General features: G+C 42.6%; 1 protein-coding gene across 1 annotated transcript in view; it reads right to left on the bottom strand.

Moving 5' to 3' along the window:
• LOC126101014 (retinol-binding protein pinta-like) overlaps positions 1–16,948 on the bottom strand; it is a 112,343-nt gene extending 95,395 nt beyond the window's left edge. The window contains exons 1-2 of the mRNA XM_049911682.1: positions 16,826–16,948; positions 13,206–13,350 (exon numbers count right to left, since the gene is read on the bottom strand). Coding sequence (XP_049767639.1) covers positions 13,206–13,350 — 145 coding nt within the window. The 5' untranslated portion in view covers positions 16,826–16,948. The remainder of the gene's footprint in view (positions 1–13,205; positions 13,351–16,825) is intronic.
• Between the last annotated feature and the right edge of the window lie 1,923 nt (positions 16,949–18,871).

Raw genomic sequence — 18,871 nt, forward strand, 5'->3', positions numbered from 1 at the left:
TTCAAAGCCTATTGATATAGACAACGTTAACTGTAATACATTGTACACTCAATTAAGTGGCATTCATTTGAGGATCCAGGAAGATGGCAGAACGTGGAGTACACTGTTACCATACTCTTCTATATCTATTTTGGTTTAATGAAGGGTAACACACGAATACCTGTCACTGTTTAAAGGCTAACAGAACAGAGGTGACATAAATCATAGGGTAGTGATACGGACGTATATAGATGGCCGTAGTATCACATACACAAGGTGTAAAAAGTGCATTGGCAGACCTGACATTTGTGCTCAGGTGACTCGTGTGAAAAGGTTTCCGACGTGATTATGGCCACTTGATGGGAATTACCAGACTTTGAATGCGGAATGGTAATTGGATCTAGAAGCATAGGACGTTTCATTTCGGAAATCGTTATGGAATGAGATATTCTGAGATCCAAAACGTCAGGCGTCTGCTAAGAATACCAGATTTCAGGTGTTACCTCTCACCACGAGGAATGGTGTGCCTTCACGTAATGATCGAGAGCAGCGGCGTTTGCGTAGCGTTGTCAACGCCAACAGACAAGCAACACGGCGCGAAATAACCGCAGAAACGAAAGTGGGACGTACGACGAACATATCCGTTAGAACCGTGCGGCCAAATTTTGCGTTAATGGCCTATGGTAGCAGCCGACCGACACGAGTGCCTTTGCTAACAGCACGACGTCGACGCCTCTCCTGGGCTCTTGCTCTTATCAGTTGGGCGCTAGACGAGTGGAAAACCGTGTCCTGTCAGATGAATCCGTATTTCAGATGGTAAGAGCAGATGGATGGGTTAGAGAGTGGCTCAGGGCCCACGAATCCATGAACTCAAGTACACAGCAAGGCTCTGTGCATGCAGGTGGTGTCTCCACAGTGGTGTGGGCTGTGTTTACATGGAATGGACTGGGTCCTTTGCTCCAAGTGAACCGAGAATTGACTGGAAATGGTTATTTTCGGCTACTTGGAGACTATTTGTAGCCATTAATGTGCTTCATGTTGCCAAATAACGATGTAACGTCATTGGGCCACAAATGTCTGTTACTGGGTTGAAGAACATTGTGGACAATTCGAGCGAATGATTTGGTCATCCAAATCCGCCGGCATGAGCCCAATCGAACAGTTATGGGACGTAATCGAGCAGTTCGTGCACAACATCCTGCGATGACAACACTTTAGCAATTATGGACGGCTACCGATGTAGCGTGGTTCAAAATTTCTGGAGGGGATTTCCAGCGACTTCTGGAGTCCACGCCCTGTCGAGGCGCTGCGCTACTCCGAGCAAAAGGAGGTTCCACATGATATGAAGAGGTAAGCCATGACTTCTGCCACCTCAGTGAATTGCAGTTGGATTATGTATTCTAAAACGGAAGATAGTGCTGAAAACAGTTTGTAGTTAACATTTTACGAAATTTACTGCTATATTACTAAACTACTTGCCATTAAAATTGCTACACTAAGAAGAAATGCAGATGATTGGACAAATATACTATACTAGAACTGACATGTGATTACATTTTCGCGCAGTTTGGGTGCATAGATCCTGAGAAATCAGTACCCAGAACAATCACCTCTGGCCGTAATAACGGCCTTGATACGCCTGGGCATTGAGTCAAACAGAACTTGGATGGCGTGTACAAGTACAACTGCACTTGCAGCTTCAACACGATACCACAGTTCATCAAGAGTAGTGACTGGCGTGTGGTGGCCGAGCCAGTTGCTCGGCCACCATTGACCAGACGTTTTCAATTGGTGAGAGATCTGGAGAACGTGCTGGCCAGGGTAGCAGTCGAACATTTTCTGTATCCATAAAGGCCCGTACAGGACCTGCAACATGCGGTCGTGCATTATCCTGCTGAAATGGTTTCGCAGGGATCGAATGAAGTGAAGAGCCACGGGTCGTAACACATCTGAAATGTTACGTCCATTGTTCAAAGTGCCGTCAATGCGAACAAGACGTGACCAAGACGTGTAACCAATGGCACCCCATACCATCACGCTGGGTGATACGCCAGTATGGCGATGACGAATACACGCTTCCAATGTGCATTCACCGGAATGCCGCCAAACACGCATGCGACCATCATGATACTGTAAACAGAACCTGGATTAATCCGAAAAAATGACGTTTTGCCATTCTTACACCCAGGTTCGTCGTCGAGTACACCATCGCAGACGCTCCTGTCTGTGATGCGGCGTCAAGGGTAACCGCAGCCATGGTCTCCGAGCTGATAGTCCATGCTGCTGCAAACGTCGTCGGACTGTTCGTGTAGATGGTTGTTGTCTTGCAAACGTCCTATCTGTTGACTGAGGGATCGAGACGTGGTTGCACGATCTGTTACAGTCATGCGGATAAGATGCCTGTCATCTCGACTGCTAGTATTACGAGGCCGTTTGGATCCAGCACGGCGTTCAGTATTACCCTCCTGAACCCACCGATTCCATCTTCTGCTAACAGTCATTGGATCTCGACCAACTCGAGCAGCAATGTCGCGATACGATTAACCGCAATCGCGATAGGCTACAATCCGACCTTTATCAAAGTCGGAAACGTGATGGTACGCATTTCTCCCCCTTACACGAGGCATCACAACAACGTTTCACCGAGCAACACCGGTCAACTGATGTTTGTTTATGAGAAATCGATTGGCAACTTTCCTCATGTCAACACGTTGTAGGTGTCGCCACCGGCGCCAACCTTGTGTGAATGCTCTGAAAAGCTAATCATTTGCGTATCACAGCATCTTCTTCCTGTCGGTTAAATTTCGCGTCTGTAGCACGTCATCTTCGTGATGTAGCAATTTTAATGGCCAGTAGTGTAGTTTCTCTGTACTGGTAAGCACACGTTCAGGTATGCATTACGCCGATGGCAACACGTTAAAGGTTCAATGCTCCATTCAGCGTCATCTTCAACACAGCATTGTGCCACCTCAGTATTTTACAAAACCGGATGCTGGTTATCTCTTAGATAGGTCTTTTGCAGGTGGCAAGTAATAGTTAATCTTATCTGTAAGATAAACAGCTTCGATCTGCCAGTTGAGGAATAAACGCTTCAAATAATTACAATGTAGTCATAATTTTACACGTGTGGGACTGAAATTGTTCTTGTGAAGTCCGCCTGCTTAACTGAGTGATATTATACTTGCCTCCCATGCAGCGGGCCCCGGTTCGATTCCCGGCCGGGCTGGAGATTTTCTCCGCTCGTGGACTGAATGTCGTATTGTCCTTATCATCATTTCATCCTCATCACCGGCACGCAAGTCGCCCGATGCGGCGTCGACTGAAATAAGACTTGCAGTCGGCGGCCGAACTTCACCAGACGAGGCCTCCCGGCCAACAATACCGCATGCTCATTTCTGTCATTTTCTTTTTGTGAAACCCTTCCGATACCATTCCTAGGAGGCCTAACAGCTACAGCACTTTTCGCTGCAGACGAATTTGGGAATTGAAAAACATACCCTCTTGCAGCCTCAATAATCGCAGGCGTATCAACTCTTACACGTCGATCAGCGAGCGAGGTGCAGTGGTTAGCACACTGGACTCGCATTTGGGGGGACGACGGCTCAAACCCGCGTCCGGCCATCCTGATTTAGGTTTTCCGTGGTTTCCCTAAATCGCTTCACGCAAACGCAGGGATGGTTCCTTTGAAAGGACACGGTCGATTTCCTTCCCCATCCTTTCCTAATGCGATGGGACTGATTACCTCGCTGTTTGGTCCCTTCCCCCCAAATCAACCAATCAACCAACAGGTCGTCAGGTGCTTTTCTTTCCAACCCTCAACCTGCTGTTCGGAAATTTCTTGCAACTTGAAACATACTCTGACGACCAAGAACGTTGTTATTTGATCTCCTAGGTTTTCTCAGCATGATTGATGTGCTTACGGTTTTCCACTGAACAGTTGTTTTTCCCTTATGCACAGTATTTCGACTACCGACCCATACATCTTCTTCAGGTGCTACGAGTATTGCTGTTATTTGTATTCACTGCCCCGAATCCAGCCAGAGTATGAACTACTGTTCGTCTCGCGCCGCTGTTTATAGCCGAATCCGATTCCACAGGTGACGCCCTTTTAACGTTTGCTGGTGGATGTGTTGACCGGCGAGAGCTTAATGAACACAGTGCTGGATCTCAAGCCCTGTCGTTAATGTTTTTGGCGTAGTTATTTCGATTGAACCCTTCATGAAATAAAATATGACGAGACCAGTATCGTGGGGCTAACCTCAAGTTTCTAGAACAGCATAATCGAGAACTCTTGTAGGTGACTATCTACGACTGCTGAGTATTTCTAAAATAGGATAACTGCGCCATCAGCTGTAAAATTGTGTATTTATTCTCCATAGGCTTCAGTTATAAGAATCATCTTCACAGAAGAGATCGGACACACATTTTCGTCAAATACGACATACTAAACGTAGAACATGCGTTACTGCCATAAGAGTCTATCTGAACATAATTCAAATGATCGTGGTTTAGCACTGTTACAATAATGTATTCTTCGTGAGTTCTTCACACTTAATAACGAGTTGTTAGCAATCTTTTATTTGTTAGCTACTGTTGTTACTTACGACCTGCGCCGAAGGCGATATCGCAGTCCGTGTTTCGCAGTTATTTTTATTAGTAAAATTCATGGAAACTAAAACGCTCGCAATATAAGGGAGTAAGGGGTACTTAGTGCCTACCTTTTGAAAATACTGTAATCTGGTCACGTACTTTACATTTTAAAACTGAGAAATATATTGTTTTTAGTGATTCCTTATGGAAGGTTCTGTAATTGTGCACAATTTCTGAGTAAAAGGTAAAAAATTCTAGTCTTATTAGTAAACGTTGACTTTTCAGAACAAATGTTATACTCATATTTTCAAATTATGGATCCTTCTTACACACCTTTATATCTTTAAAGGTACGTGAATAAAACCCACAATTAACTAGGACGAAATTGAGGACCAGCCTAGTATCTGTCTCTAAAAGAGTGGGAAAATGCCCAGAAAGTACATTCAGGCACGGAAAAGCAGCGACGAAACTGGTCACTCCACCGTGCGGATTCGACGCGTGTCTGATTCACCTTCTTGTTCCTTGATGGAATTCATAAGAAGTAAACTAAAACGGTACAGGGTGAGTCAGCTGCCCCTACTGATTTCGTTTTATACAACCCGCAACGAAACTTCTGGCCTTCGAATAACCAGAAGCGAGATTTTTATATTCTCTCCCTCGACATGTGCAGAGTAATAGCCCTACAGGAAAAAATGAAGAGAACTTTTTGTAGAGAACTTAATATAGTTACATTTTGTGCGGGGATGTATTTTCGCTGGAGACTAGGGCTTCCGTGTTATTCGAGAAAAACATAAAAAAGTGATCTTTAAACGCACCGCCACCCCACATTCATCCCTCATTCGTCAGGGTGTATAGCATATTCTTTGTGGCAATCCCATCTACGACTGTACAAAAATTTCCGATTACATGTACTACTTATTCTTGATATTCGACCTTTGATTGAGCTAATACATCACTAGCATTGTCGGATATTTTGTTAACATTATTAAGGGTTTTGAAAGAAAAACGATTTTTGTAAACGTTACTCTAAAACTAATTACGTTGGCAGTTCGAACCATACTTGATCCTTACAAGCACAGTAGTTCAACAGTCAGAAAGCCTGACGAATACAACGATGTAATTGTTTATTTTATGCCGTTAGAATTCATAAAATTTTTGGGTAAAATTTTCACAAACACCAATATTACACCTTGTAAGCGCGCAACTAAGCCAGTGACGTAACAAGACCGGTCAACGTATACCAAAAGCTGGTCGAATGTGGGAAATAATTCGTGCAGTCGCAAATTGTTGTATAGTGGCAGGAGAAAGTGACATGAATCACATAACAAAAATTCTGACAGGTGGGAGCCGAGCGTGGGAGTGTGACAGTCACTTTTGTGCGTTGTTCTTGAATAACTTGGAAACTATATCCTCTAGCGAAAACATGTACCAGTAGAAAATTTAACTAATAGTGATGCTTCATCTTTATGTAAGTACAGATATATATTTCGACAAATGCAGCCTTGCTACTTACAATCGTCCCACTTGTATCTGTTTAGTCACCAGCAAATAATTTTTTTTATTTTTATACAGTGATCTCCAGCAGTATAAACATGTACATGAATGTATAAACACCTGAGGATGGGCGCAAGCCCGGAAGCGGTCGTGTGACAAATAAATAACTTTTTACTGTGATTGGTAGCGGTAATTTTTCTACACCCTATAAGGGAACGGTCACGGAGATCAACAGCATCCACTATGGATAAAATTCATTTCATGAAAATTTAACTACATTTAAGTTCCTAACAATAAGTGCCGTTCATTTTTTCAGTAGGACAAATAGTTTGTGCAAAGCGAGCGAGAGAACATGAAAATCTCACGCGTGGTTTATGAAGGTCAGGTGTAACGTTACAGGTCGCATAAAACAACATCGGTAGTGGCGGCTCAGTCACTCAGTATACGTGCAACATTCTGTAGTTCCTCTACTTTTACTATTCTAAATAAATTTAAATGTGCAACAAACAGAAGATAATTTATGAAGGAGGCTATACATCTTAAGAAATAGGGTAGAAGAACAAGGCTGGTAATATTTCCACATAATTGAAAATGGCTTTTCTGAGGAAAAAGGCGAAAAGGGAAAAATAGAGACAAATAGGAATTATAGGAGCAGAATGCGAAAATACCCAACAATGGGTTACGACACAGAAACAAATTTAAATAAACGTGTGGAACAATTTATAGACCTCTGAAATATAAAATTAGAAAGGAAAATAAACTGAATCTTTATAAAACAATGACGAAACTGGTTGCATTATCAGGAAGTGAGAAGTGCGTACCATCGAAGAAGCGAAGAAGAAACATTAGGTCAGCTGAGATGAATTTCTCAAGGCAGAAAAAGGTTGCTCACTGATGGACAAAGTACTAAACAGAGATAAATGACAAGAGCTACCGATTTTAGATTTGGAAAGCAAAATTAAAAAACAAAGTTATTTGAGTAACTATTTAGAAAGAGTACAACAAGAACGTCTACCTAGAATCGTCGTGGAATACAAGCCTACTGCACGCCAAGTGTCGGACGTCCACGAGGACGTTAGTTTCCGAAAAAGTCTGTGCAGCGCAGTACAATGCAGTTAACTGCATTTATCAAAAAGATAAGATGGCACACCATTCCACATCCCACTGTGTAATTATCTGCGGTCGTTTGGGAATTGTGTGCTTGAGAAGGAAATATGTATAAAATATACGTGAGTAAACTATTCGACACTTAAATTACATGCCATTTGTTGTTAGGAAATTAGAATATTGAAATAAACTTAGTCACTAACATGAAATGTGTAATCACTTCCACATTACTGTTTCAACAACTTTTAGGGTGTTCATTTCTTGGATAAGTAGTAACGACAAACGTAGACTTTCCATGTCTTCTGTAGTGCATCCAGCACGTTTCCAAACAGGGCACTCAACACACGTGCACAACAATTCTTTTTCTCCTTGCCTGCTCGTTAGGTTGTGTTTTACCACTTCTGGTTCTCTTTCTCTTCTTTACTGGCTACTCAGTAAAGCACCTACGTACAGATTTATCATTCTCGTTCTTCAACTGTTCCTTATCATTCCTTACTTTCTTCTTCGTTCCAGCTTCTTCCACTTTCTTTTTCATAAGGATACGCACCTGTTCGGTTTCAGTGCACCATGACATCAGTCTGCCATTGCATGCTAAGATGATTAGATTCCTTATGTTAAGTCGTTATATTGGGAAAGGAAATCCATGTTATGATGCAATATGTGTTAATTTCATCCAAACACAGGAATAAATCAGTAATTACCGTAAGAAAGCTTTTTCATATCGGGTTCACAGCCATAAGTTTATTAAGACAATTCTATTTTCCACCTTGTTTGTTATATAGTCATGTTATTTATATCTCACGATCACCTGATATCGGTGATATGCGATTTGAAGCGTTCGTTACTCCTATCGTGATAATTTTACACTCTCTCTCTCTCTCTCTCTCTCTCTCTCTCTGTGTGTGTGTGTGTGTGTGTGTGTGTGTGTGTGTGTGTGTGTGTACACAGATGTGCGTTCTCATTTAAAATAGTTGACCCGAGCGAGAACAACGTTCCATACTTGTCAACGATTTAAAATAAAATTAGCGCCGTTGTGGGATACATACATAAACATTATCACTAATATCACACACAACATTGCTCTACACACGTTGATACGATATCCACAGAGGGTGACGGTACAAATGTACGACCGTAGCAGTAGTCTTAGAAAATGGCAGATAACGGATATCAGCTGAATGTGCTGTATAAAATACAGTGGATATATAAAAATCAAAGATGAAAAATGGAATTTTTTTAATAACTATGTTTTCTGACGTACTGACACAGAACACTTGCAGTGATACAGAGATCGGTAGGACAATAAGGGGCTTAATGCAGACGACGAAGGCGGATTTCAGAAAGTGAACAGTTGGCTGGAAAAGACGTCCAGAGCGTAGCAAAACACATGTAAGGTTTCTAGCTCATTTTTGGTATTCAGTGAAAGTGATGTGAGCTCTCTTTTCATTAGATGTGACGTACTTCACATTCGTACACAGGGTATTATTCAAACAGAAGTCTTCAGTAGTATCTTTGGTTCTCAGGAGCATTATCGTTCGCGGCTGGTCCCGGCGGAGGTTCGAGTCCTCCCTCGGGCATGGGTGTGTGTGTTTGTCCTTAGGATAATTTAGGTTAAGTAGTGTGTAAGTTTAGGGACTGGTGACCTTAGCAGTTAAGTCCCATAAGATTTTACACAGATTTGAACTTTTTTTGAGCATTATCGTTGCCAGTGGAGCATTCACACTGAGGTAAGTGCGGGGGGGGGGGGGGGGGTCGGGCGTTCGTCACGCTGCCGAGTGGTCTGGAAGTAACTAGCAAACCACAGAGATGCTAAGGCAGAGGATTTTGGTTTCTGGAAATATGATTCTGTAAAAGACCTAGTTGAAAAGTCGTAAGATATTCGGGAAATGCTGTCGCTGTGCTGCATGCAAGCATATAAATTATCGTGAATTCCAGAAAGGCAAATTTTTAGTGTGAAAATTATTAGAGTGAACAACCTCAACAAGAAACTGCTTCCATTACAGAGAAGCTTTCAGATACAAAGACCTCTTGCAATGAAAAAGGGAGAAATTAATGACCAGATCAATATAAACAATAAGTTCCTGATCACGTTAGCCACAAAAACAAAAACAAACGGAAATCTGTAACATAACCAGAGTAAATAATCAATGAATCTTCCCCTCCTCCCTTCTTTCTCTTTCTCTGTCTCTCTCTCCCTATCTCTCTCTTTCTCTCTCAAAACACACACACACACACACACACACAACAAATGAAAAATATCATGTTTACTGAATCTTTCGTACGTTCTTTGTAGAACAACATTATAATAAATGAAAATCGCTAGTTAGATTTTGTTCTACAGTATTACTTTTATACAAAAGCGAACTAGTGCTTTTCACATATTATGAAAAATATCAAAACACACACAACACAAACAAAAGGTTAAAGATAAACACATAGCGACAGTTGACAACACTACACACTCTAAACACACACATGTTGACCACAAAATGAAAAGTACAGGTGATGTGTTATAATAAATGTTAATGAAAAAGCTGGAGCATGGGGACCGAATGAGCACATCTCCAGGATTACACATATGGACTAACAACACTGGAAATCGTAAGTAACACCAAACGTTAATTTAACATCATGATATTTGTGCTACAATAGTTCTTTCTAATCTGAAAACAGGAGAAAGACATGGCAAAATATAACACTGTAACTACTAAACAATACATTTATTTTATGTGCAAAAAGAAACATGTATTACATGCCACTGAAGATGCTTCGTAAATAAAAGAAGCGAAACGCATATGGCAGAAAACAAACTGCCTTTCTATTTGCGTAGGCTTCCGCATCCAGAGTCAGTCGACATAAAAGTCTTCTGGATGTGGTACCGCGTCATAATGTATAAAACTACTGCTGCTGGAGAAAAACCAACGTTTCGGCCACGGTTGCAGCGGCCTTCTTCTGGGTCTACAGGTGCGTTCTAGATATACAGTGTCCCTTATATTTTGTTATAATTGTTCACTGCGCATACCATTACGTCATAATTTTAATAAGATGGTTCTTTTCATGGGTACTTAAGGAAGAAAGAGAGGGAACTTTGTTTTAATAGGTTGTTGCTGTGGAGGGAGAACGCAACCGCTGTACATTGTTTGTATGACGGTATTTCAACCACGCTGTCATTTGACAAGCCATAACATGAGTGAACAGTACGGATATCGAGAGGAGAGATCGAACATCTCTAATGGTACCGTTTTGGGTGAACAGCAGCAGTTACGGTGCTGCACTGAGAGAGTATCGCCGACTGAAAAGTCTGAGGATGGGCCCAATGTCATCCAATGGTTTAAAGAAGATAATAATGAAATTCGAAAACATGGTGTGTCACCTGGAAGAGGAAGGCGTCCTATCTCGATGGGAGTTACTGACGAGGTTGCTGTTGCTGTAACTGACCATGCAGCACGTGCCCCTGGCAGTGTTAGTGCTCCTGCAGTGTCACGAGAATTGTCCATCCCACAGTAACAGTATGGGGAGTTTTGCAGTCTATTTTACAGTGCCATCCACATGGTGCAGCAGCTGAAACTTCATAATACTCAGCAACGTTCTGAATTTGCTGTTTGGTTCCTGACACGGATCGAAGTTGATGAGTTGTGGCCGGTCAATATTCCACGGAGTGATGAGGTGCATTTTACGCTACAGGGTGTACTGATTACACAGACCTGCCGATTCTAGGGTACTGTTAAACCGAGTGCACAAAGACCCATTACTCTCGCCGTATCTGCTTTTTACATCTGCATGGATACTCTGCAAATTACATTTAATTGCCTGTCAGAGGGTTCAGCCAACCACCTTCACAATAATTCTCTATTATTCTAATCTCGAAGAGCGCGCGGAAAAACCGAACACCTATATCTTTCGGTGTGAGTATGTGACTGTATGGTCTGTATTCAGAAGCACCTTTATTCTCGGTCCGTTCTTGTTTGAAGGCCTGTCAGGTGTACCGCGAGACGTCTGCACGAAGTAATGGCCGCTATCGACATGGGATCTCAAGTTGATTCCGTATTTCTAGATTTCCGGAAAGCTTTTGACACCGTTCCTCACAAGCGACTTCTAATCAAGCTGCGAGCCTATGGGGTATCGTCTCAGTTGTGCGACTGGATTCGTGATTTCCTGTCAGGAATAGACGGCAAATCATCGAGTAAAACTGAAGTGATATCAGGTGTTCCCCAGGGAAGCGTCCTGGGACCTCTGCTGTTCCTGATCTATGTAAATGACCTGGGTGACAATCTGAGCAGTTCTCTTAGGTTGTTCGCAGATGATGCTGTAATTTACCGTATAGTAAGGCCATCGGAAGACCAGTATCAGCTGCAAAGCGATTTAGAAAAGATTGCTGTATGGTGTGGCAAGTGGCAGTTGACGCTAGATAACGAAAAGTGTGAGTTGATCCACATGGGTTCCAAAAGAAATCGGTTGGAATTCGATTACTCGATAAATAGTACAATTCTCAAGGCTGTCAATTCAACTAAGTACCTGGGTGTTAAAATTACGAACAACTTCAGTTGGAAAGACCACGCCCGCATCTCGTGGTCGTGCGGTAGCGTTCTCGCTTCCCACGCCCGGGTTCCCGGGTTCGATTCCCGGCGGGGTCAGGGATTTTCTCTGCCTCGTGATGGCTGGGTGTTGTGTGCTGTCCTTAGGTTAGTTAGGTTTAAGTAGTTCTAAGTTCTAGGGGACTTATGACCACAGCCGTTGAGTCCCATAGTGCTCAGAGCCATTTGAACCATTTGGAAAGACCACATAGATAATATTGTGGGGAAGGCGAGCCAAAGGTTGCGTTTCATTGACAGGACACTTAGAAGATGCAACAAGTCCACTAAAGAGACAGCTTACACTACACTCGTTCGTCCTCTGTTAGAATATTGCTGCGCGGTGTGGGATCCTTACCAGGTGGGATTGACGGAGGACATCGAAAGGGTGCAATAAAAGGGCAGCTCGTTTTGTATTATCACATAATAGGGGAGAGAGATGTGGCAGATATGATACGCGAGTTGGGATGGAAGTCATCAAAGCAAAGACGTTTTTCTACATCTACATTTATGCTCCGCAAGCCACCCAACGGTTCGCGGGAAGAACGACTGTCTGAAAGCCTCCGTGCGCGCTCCAATCTCTCTAATCTTACATTCGTGATCTCCTCGGTAGGTATAAGTAGGGGGAAGCAATATATTCGATACCTCATCCAGAAACGCACTCTCTCGAAACCTGGCGAGCAAGCTACACCGCGATGCAGAGCGCCTCTCTTGCAGAGTCTGCCACTTGAGTTTGTTAAACATCTCCGTAACGCTATCACGGTTACCAAATGACCCTGTGACGAAACGCGCCGCTCTTCTTTGGATCTTCTCTATCTCCTCCGTCAACCCGATCTGGTACGGATCCCAAAGGCTATCTATTTACGAAATTTCAGTCACCAACATTCTCTCCCGAATTCGAAAATATTTTGTTGAGCCCAACCCACATAGGTAGGAATGATCATCAAGATAAAATAAGATAAATCAGAGCTCGAACAGAAAGGTTTAGGTGTTCGTCTTTCCCGCGCGCTGTTCGGGAGTGGAATGGTAGAGAGATAGTATGATTGTGGTTCGATGAACCCTCTGCCAAGCACTTAAATGTGAATTGCAGAGTAATCATGTAGATGTAGATGTAGATGCACGTTATAGAGAACACCTTGTACAACAGGTGATTTCTTCTTTGGAAGTGCGCAGTTCTGTGGAAAGCGCTGTTTTCTTGCAAGATGGGGCGACACACCGTGTCGTTCGCCCAGTGAAAGGTCTGCTTAATGCAACATTCCACGCAGGTGGTACCTCTAGAGGTTTTCCAGATGCACGGCCTGCAATAATACCTGACCTACATCCATGTGACTTTTGGCTCTGGGGATATCTAAAAGAACGCGTTTACCAGGGACACGCTCGGTCTGTACCTAATCTGAAGGCCAGTACGCAGGAACACGTGCACGGGGAATGCAGCTTGGCAGCTGGCTTGAGGAGTGAGCTTACCCGTGCGCGCCTTGAGGTGGGGCTGCTTCTTCATCCAGTCCCTGATGTGCTGGATGTCCTTGGCCCTCCTCTTCGGCTCCTCGCCCAATTCCTTCTTAGCGACGACCTCCAGCTGGGGGCTGAGTGGCCGGATTCCGGAACTCATCTGGCAAAAAAAAAAAAAAAAAAAAAAAAAAAAAAAAAAAAAAAAACGCTCAGGCGTATTTTCCTACTTATTTGAAGTTTGAAGTTAGTGCCGCAAAATATTTTACTTTTGTACTTCTGTTTGTGACTATATGTGTGAGCGGACACTAAGGAGGAACTTCTCGCTCGTATTTTACGTGCGTGTGCTCAAGTACAGGACAGAATGAATGAAGCTCGCATCAGCAACACAGTAGCTCCTTTAAAAGAGCTGCAAAATGCATTGCAGTTGACGGTGGACTTTTTGAACATCTTTTCTGAGGAAATGTGCATAATGTAACAAAATACTAGATCACAATGTTTCATTTTCTATGCGTTTCCCCAGAAAATTTTAAGGACAGGACATATGTTCACATGACGTCTTTAATTCAAAATCACTAATATTACTACCCTTCAAAGGATGTGCTTATGCTCGTGACTCACCCTATGTCTCTAGACGTTCAGCTAACACAGAAAGAAACAAACTCGCGACATAACCCAGCAATACCGAAAGCAAGTTTGTGGGTGAAGGGTAAAACAGGAATTACTGTTGTCAACAGCATGCTCCGCGGCTGAATGGAAGAAGTTTGTTGTTGAACAAGACACAAAGAGGATACCTTTGAGATCTGCACCGTTGTGCAGATATTTTCAGTGCAATGCAGTAAGGAAATCAAATAAAATGCGAGTGCTCTGTAACGCGCCACCGGACACTAAGGGTCCCTTATACGGGCTGTTTAAAAAATAACGACCTTGTTTTGGACGGTAATAATTACGAAACATGTGACGTGCGGGCAAGGAAATGTGTGCTGTTTGAGTGAGCGTGGCCTGGAGTTTCAGAAAATCACCGTTAGGTGTCACTTAATGTGTCTTCTCAGTTTGCAGCCAGTCAGAAGTGAGATGGCGTCCGCTCAACTGTAGGCATTTTCTGTGTTGCAGTTTGCAAAGAGTGAGTCAGCAGTTTCGGCCCAGAGTACATTTCGCTGGCGTTTTGGTATTGATCCGTCTGCGCCCAAAAATATTTGTAGTTTGTATCGCCAATCTAAAGAGATTGGATGCTTGTGAAAAGATAAGAGTCGGCCTTCCACTTCTGATGGCATAGTGGAGTGAATTCGGCAAACGTTTGAGCGGAGACCACTGAAGTCTATTCGCTGCGCAAGCAGAGCTGACACTGTCTCATATTACTCACTGGCGACTCGTAAGGTGTCGTTTGGTCTATGAACTATACAGATTAAGCCATAAGAATAAGAATCGGAAACCATATTTGTTAAAACCAAATTCTGTAAAGAATCATTATGGGTAGAAGCTGGATAAATTCTGTGATAAAACAGTAGAAAGCCAAGATCTAGAGAAGGAATGGAAACTGTAATAGTGCAGGCTTCTGCAGAGTCTCTAGAACATCGAAATCAAATACTGACCTACCGGAAAGACGAATAGATAGATTGATGAAGAGGAACAGAAGAGACATACCTGAAGAGGTTACAGAGCAGGACGACTGAAAATAGGAAGGAATGTAGAACACTGTCGAAAGAATCTGAAGAACTATGTAGGAAAATTAATCAAGAAACTGGGCTAGCTTTATATTGGAAGTGGAAATAGATATCGATATTTTACAGAAATTTGCTTTTAAAATGATGAGGAACTTAAATAAAAAGGTGAAGAATGATGCAATATTAGAAGTGGTAACTAAGACGCAATGGATGGACTACTATAAAAAAACAAAAGAAGAGGAAGATATAGCAGAATGGAATTGAAGGAATTAAAAGATGCAGTATTTATAATGAAAAATAGGAAAACACCTGGCAGCGATGGAATTAGCAACGAGCTGAATATATATTGACACATGCTGAAAAATAAGACAATTCAAGAAATCTTTGAAATTTGGAACAATAACTTAAAAAAAAGGAGACAGAAGTAATTGCAAAAAAATTATAGGAGCATCTCTGTGCTCAGCACAGGGTATAAAATATCTTCTAAAGTAGTAACATAGACACTAGTAGTAACTGTCGAAAATTTTCTGATACAAGGCCAAACGGGTTTGAGGGAAAGTTGATCGTGCGCAGCCAATAAGTTCACTGTTAGACAAATAACTGAGAAACAGGAAGAGCGCAATAGAGACGCACTTTTATCATTCGTAGAATATGTGAAAGCTTTCGATAACGTGCATAGGAAAAGCTATCAGAGATAATAAACATGCTTTTGTACATAATAAAGACAGTAGAAAGCATGTAACGAGGATCAGAAATCGACACTGCAGAAACTGTAAAATCTAAGACCAGGACAAATTTCGGAGTAAAATAAGGATACAGATTGTCTCCAATTCTTTTTAATATTTATGCTGAATATACTGAGGCAATAGATAAGTAAATTAACTTTTTATACTTGTGACTGCAACAACGGGAATTATTGTATGACTTTGTACTTTGCTGACTGCTGATAGCAGGAACACTCTCCAAAGAGCTGCCATATTTTATCCAAAAAGGGCTCAGTTATAAAGATATTATTATCTTCAAAGAAAACAAAACTTATGGTTTTCATTAACCAGCAGTCAATTGACGGAAAAATAATAGTAATCAAAAAACAGAAAAGTAAACGCGTTCAACTTCCTAGGAAATACTATCTCATTCGTGACAGTAAGGGACGTACAAAAGGAAGTAGAAAGACTGAATTACGTTAGTAGAACAATGTACAGAACCCTCAGAACTAAAGTAAGAACGTAAGTTCTGCTGAATTTCTACAGAACAATGGCGGCACCAACAATAACATATGGAAATGAGTTTAGGACTAACAAAAAGAAATGAACAAAGAATACAAGCATTGGAAACACGATTCCTAAGATGAGTAGCGGGGTACACTCTGACAAGAAGAGGAATGCTAATATCAGAGAAGAATTGGTAATGACAATCTGAAACGAGCAGCTTAAGGAATACAGGAGCAACTCGAAGGATCACGTCACAGGAATAGAAGACGACAGAATACCAAAATCAATGATGAATTATTACACAGTGGGCAGACCTTTAGGAAGACGGAGGAAAAGATGGAAAGATCAGTAATTTCAACAAAGAGAACGTAATAAGCAAATGCCTAAGATGTGCAGAAAGAAGAAGAAGAAGAAGAACTGTTGCTCATTAAATTACTGATTATTATTCATCAGTGCGTCAGAAAAACAACATTGCTTTGCTGCTAAGAAAGACAGATTTACGAAGGAATATATAGTTAAACAGAGATGGCTTTAATCACAGCCAGGACCTGTCTTAAGACACGGCATAGGAAATGGAAAGAATGAAGACAGCAAAATTAAGGAAATTAGAGAATATCAATAAATGGAAACGCAAATAACTTCGGAAAGATGGTCTGTGAATGGAGCAGGAAGTCGGATGAATGAAGCTGGCGACCTCCACAACAGGCCATTCTGTGGCTAGTTGGCTATAGTAAAGACGTAGATAAGTAGATGGGTAACTGACCTTTGGGTGTCAGCGTTGTCGTCCTTCTGTACAGGGACGAGAGCGTCCAGGTGTGGAGCGGCAGACGAGGACGCTGTCCTTAAGGGGTGCGTCAGTCCTGTGACAGCGCGAACCGGAGTCGAGTGTGCAGACGAGTGACGGCCGCGATGCTTCATCTGATAAAGGCCGCACTCACACGTGGCCGCCATCTCTCCGGTTTATCTGCAGGCATGATGTTAAGAGGGCATTCTCCGCTCGCCAGATCGCGTCAGCCACTCACAAAGCCAGGGCAGTAAACTCCCCTCTCGAAAGATCCCGTCGCCTAACAGAGAATGTTGTCATACTCCCTTTCGGTCTGTGGTGAGGTTGTGGCGTTACACTTCGGTTGCCCGCCGATTCCGCTAACAAATGAAACCCAATAGAAGTCGTGCCCCAGCTTGTGGCCTTAGACGCAGGTGACTCCATCTTACCTGCGAGTGCTAATCAAGCAGTCACTTTGATTAATAGATGTAGGTGAACAGAAAGCACACTACCACAAACACAACAACGGGAAGAGCCCAAATTCGACTCTTCAATCAAAAATATTCTATATTCAATAATTGCAAGGGAATGAATATTAAGCACTGTAGTCAGGAGGAAAGAGTGTGCTAACGTTCAATACCAAGCTCACAAGCTATCAAGTATAAATTAAAATAAGAGTTAGAAAAATGTAAACGAAGGAATCTCTTTACGGCTGACACGAGCAGGCGGGTTAGCGAGAGAGAGAGAGAGAGAGAGAGAGAGAGAGAGAGAGAGATGCTAACAGTGAAAAACAACAGTGGAGTATGATGGCGCATTGCCTAGCCCAGGGCTTCCCAACGTGTGGTCCGCGGACCCCTAGGGGGCCGCCGGCTCTTTCTAGGGCGTCCGCGGCCACCTTTCACCAAATCATGTAAAATAATGAGTAAAATTATTGAATAAAAATGTGAAAATCAAATTCATCACTATTTTTTTTCGTGAGAAAAACATGTGCACTTTTACTTCAGGTCGTATTCCCCAGCAGCCTTTGCGGTTCCTAAGTGAGAACGTGTACACAGTTTAGTGCCGGAGAATGCGGCTTCTCTGATCGACTGTTTAGCAACAATACGGGGGTCGTTCGTGCGCCGGCTCACGGCGCTAGATGCGCTGAAACCTTTTACGCATGCGCGGAGCGAGCTTTGTCGTCCAATCACAGCGCTCGCTGGCACGTATGCGGCCCCAGGCATCATTAAATGTTAAGCTCGCTTTGTCAGTGCACTACCTGTTTCGTAAGTCGATTTTTGACCAGTTTATTACTTCTGACATGGATCGGTGGCCGAAGTCAGGATCATTGAAGAATGGTGCAGTTTCTCCATCGCCTTCACAAACAAGGGAAGTTTCCAGTTGAAATGAATGAGGAGGGAGGACGACCAAATGAAGACTTTACATTCATTTGAACATTTTTCTTCGGATTTCACGAAAAACCACACACACACACACACACACACACACACACTCACACACACACACACACATGACTGTTACGAAATATGCATGCTCCTTACACAACAGTAGGCAAATAGTGGAAGTGAACAGACCATAAGCGGCAGCTTGTCAACAGCGAACTGTTTAGACGTGACATTGATTGCTCTTGGAGGAAGACAATTCCATCGTGTGAAATTTCAATTACCAAGTAATTTTAATCAGGCTATAGTGTGTTGAACAGAGGGTGTAAATCCACTAGTAAGTATCTGGATACAGTGGGAATTCAAATTGGATCGTCAATTTCAAGTTGTTTTCATTCATCTCTAAACAAAAGACTATTGATACTTCTGGTAAGGGGGGGGGGGGATCATTATGACCATGGCACTTGCATTAAGAAGCTTTCAGTTCCCATGGGTTTCGCTCTGAAATTTAAAGTTACTGTGCTCTTGACTGACTAGGGGTCCACCATGGATTTTCGACTGAAGAAGGGCTCCGCGAGCTGAAAAGGTTGGGAAGCCCTGGCCTAGCCTGTAGGCAGCTGGACGTGTGCTGGCGGCTGGCGGTTGTCCACGATGTTTTGTGTGA

This window comes from Schistocerca cancellata, chromosome 9, assembly GCF_023864275.1.
Source record: "Schistocerca cancellata isolate TAMUIC-IGC-003103 chromosome 9, iqSchCanc2.1, whole genome shotgun sequence".
In the NCBI taxonomy this organism is placed as follows: domain Eukaryota; kingdom Metazoa; phylum Arthropoda; class Insecta; order Orthoptera; family Acrididae; genus Schistocerca; species Schistocerca cancellata.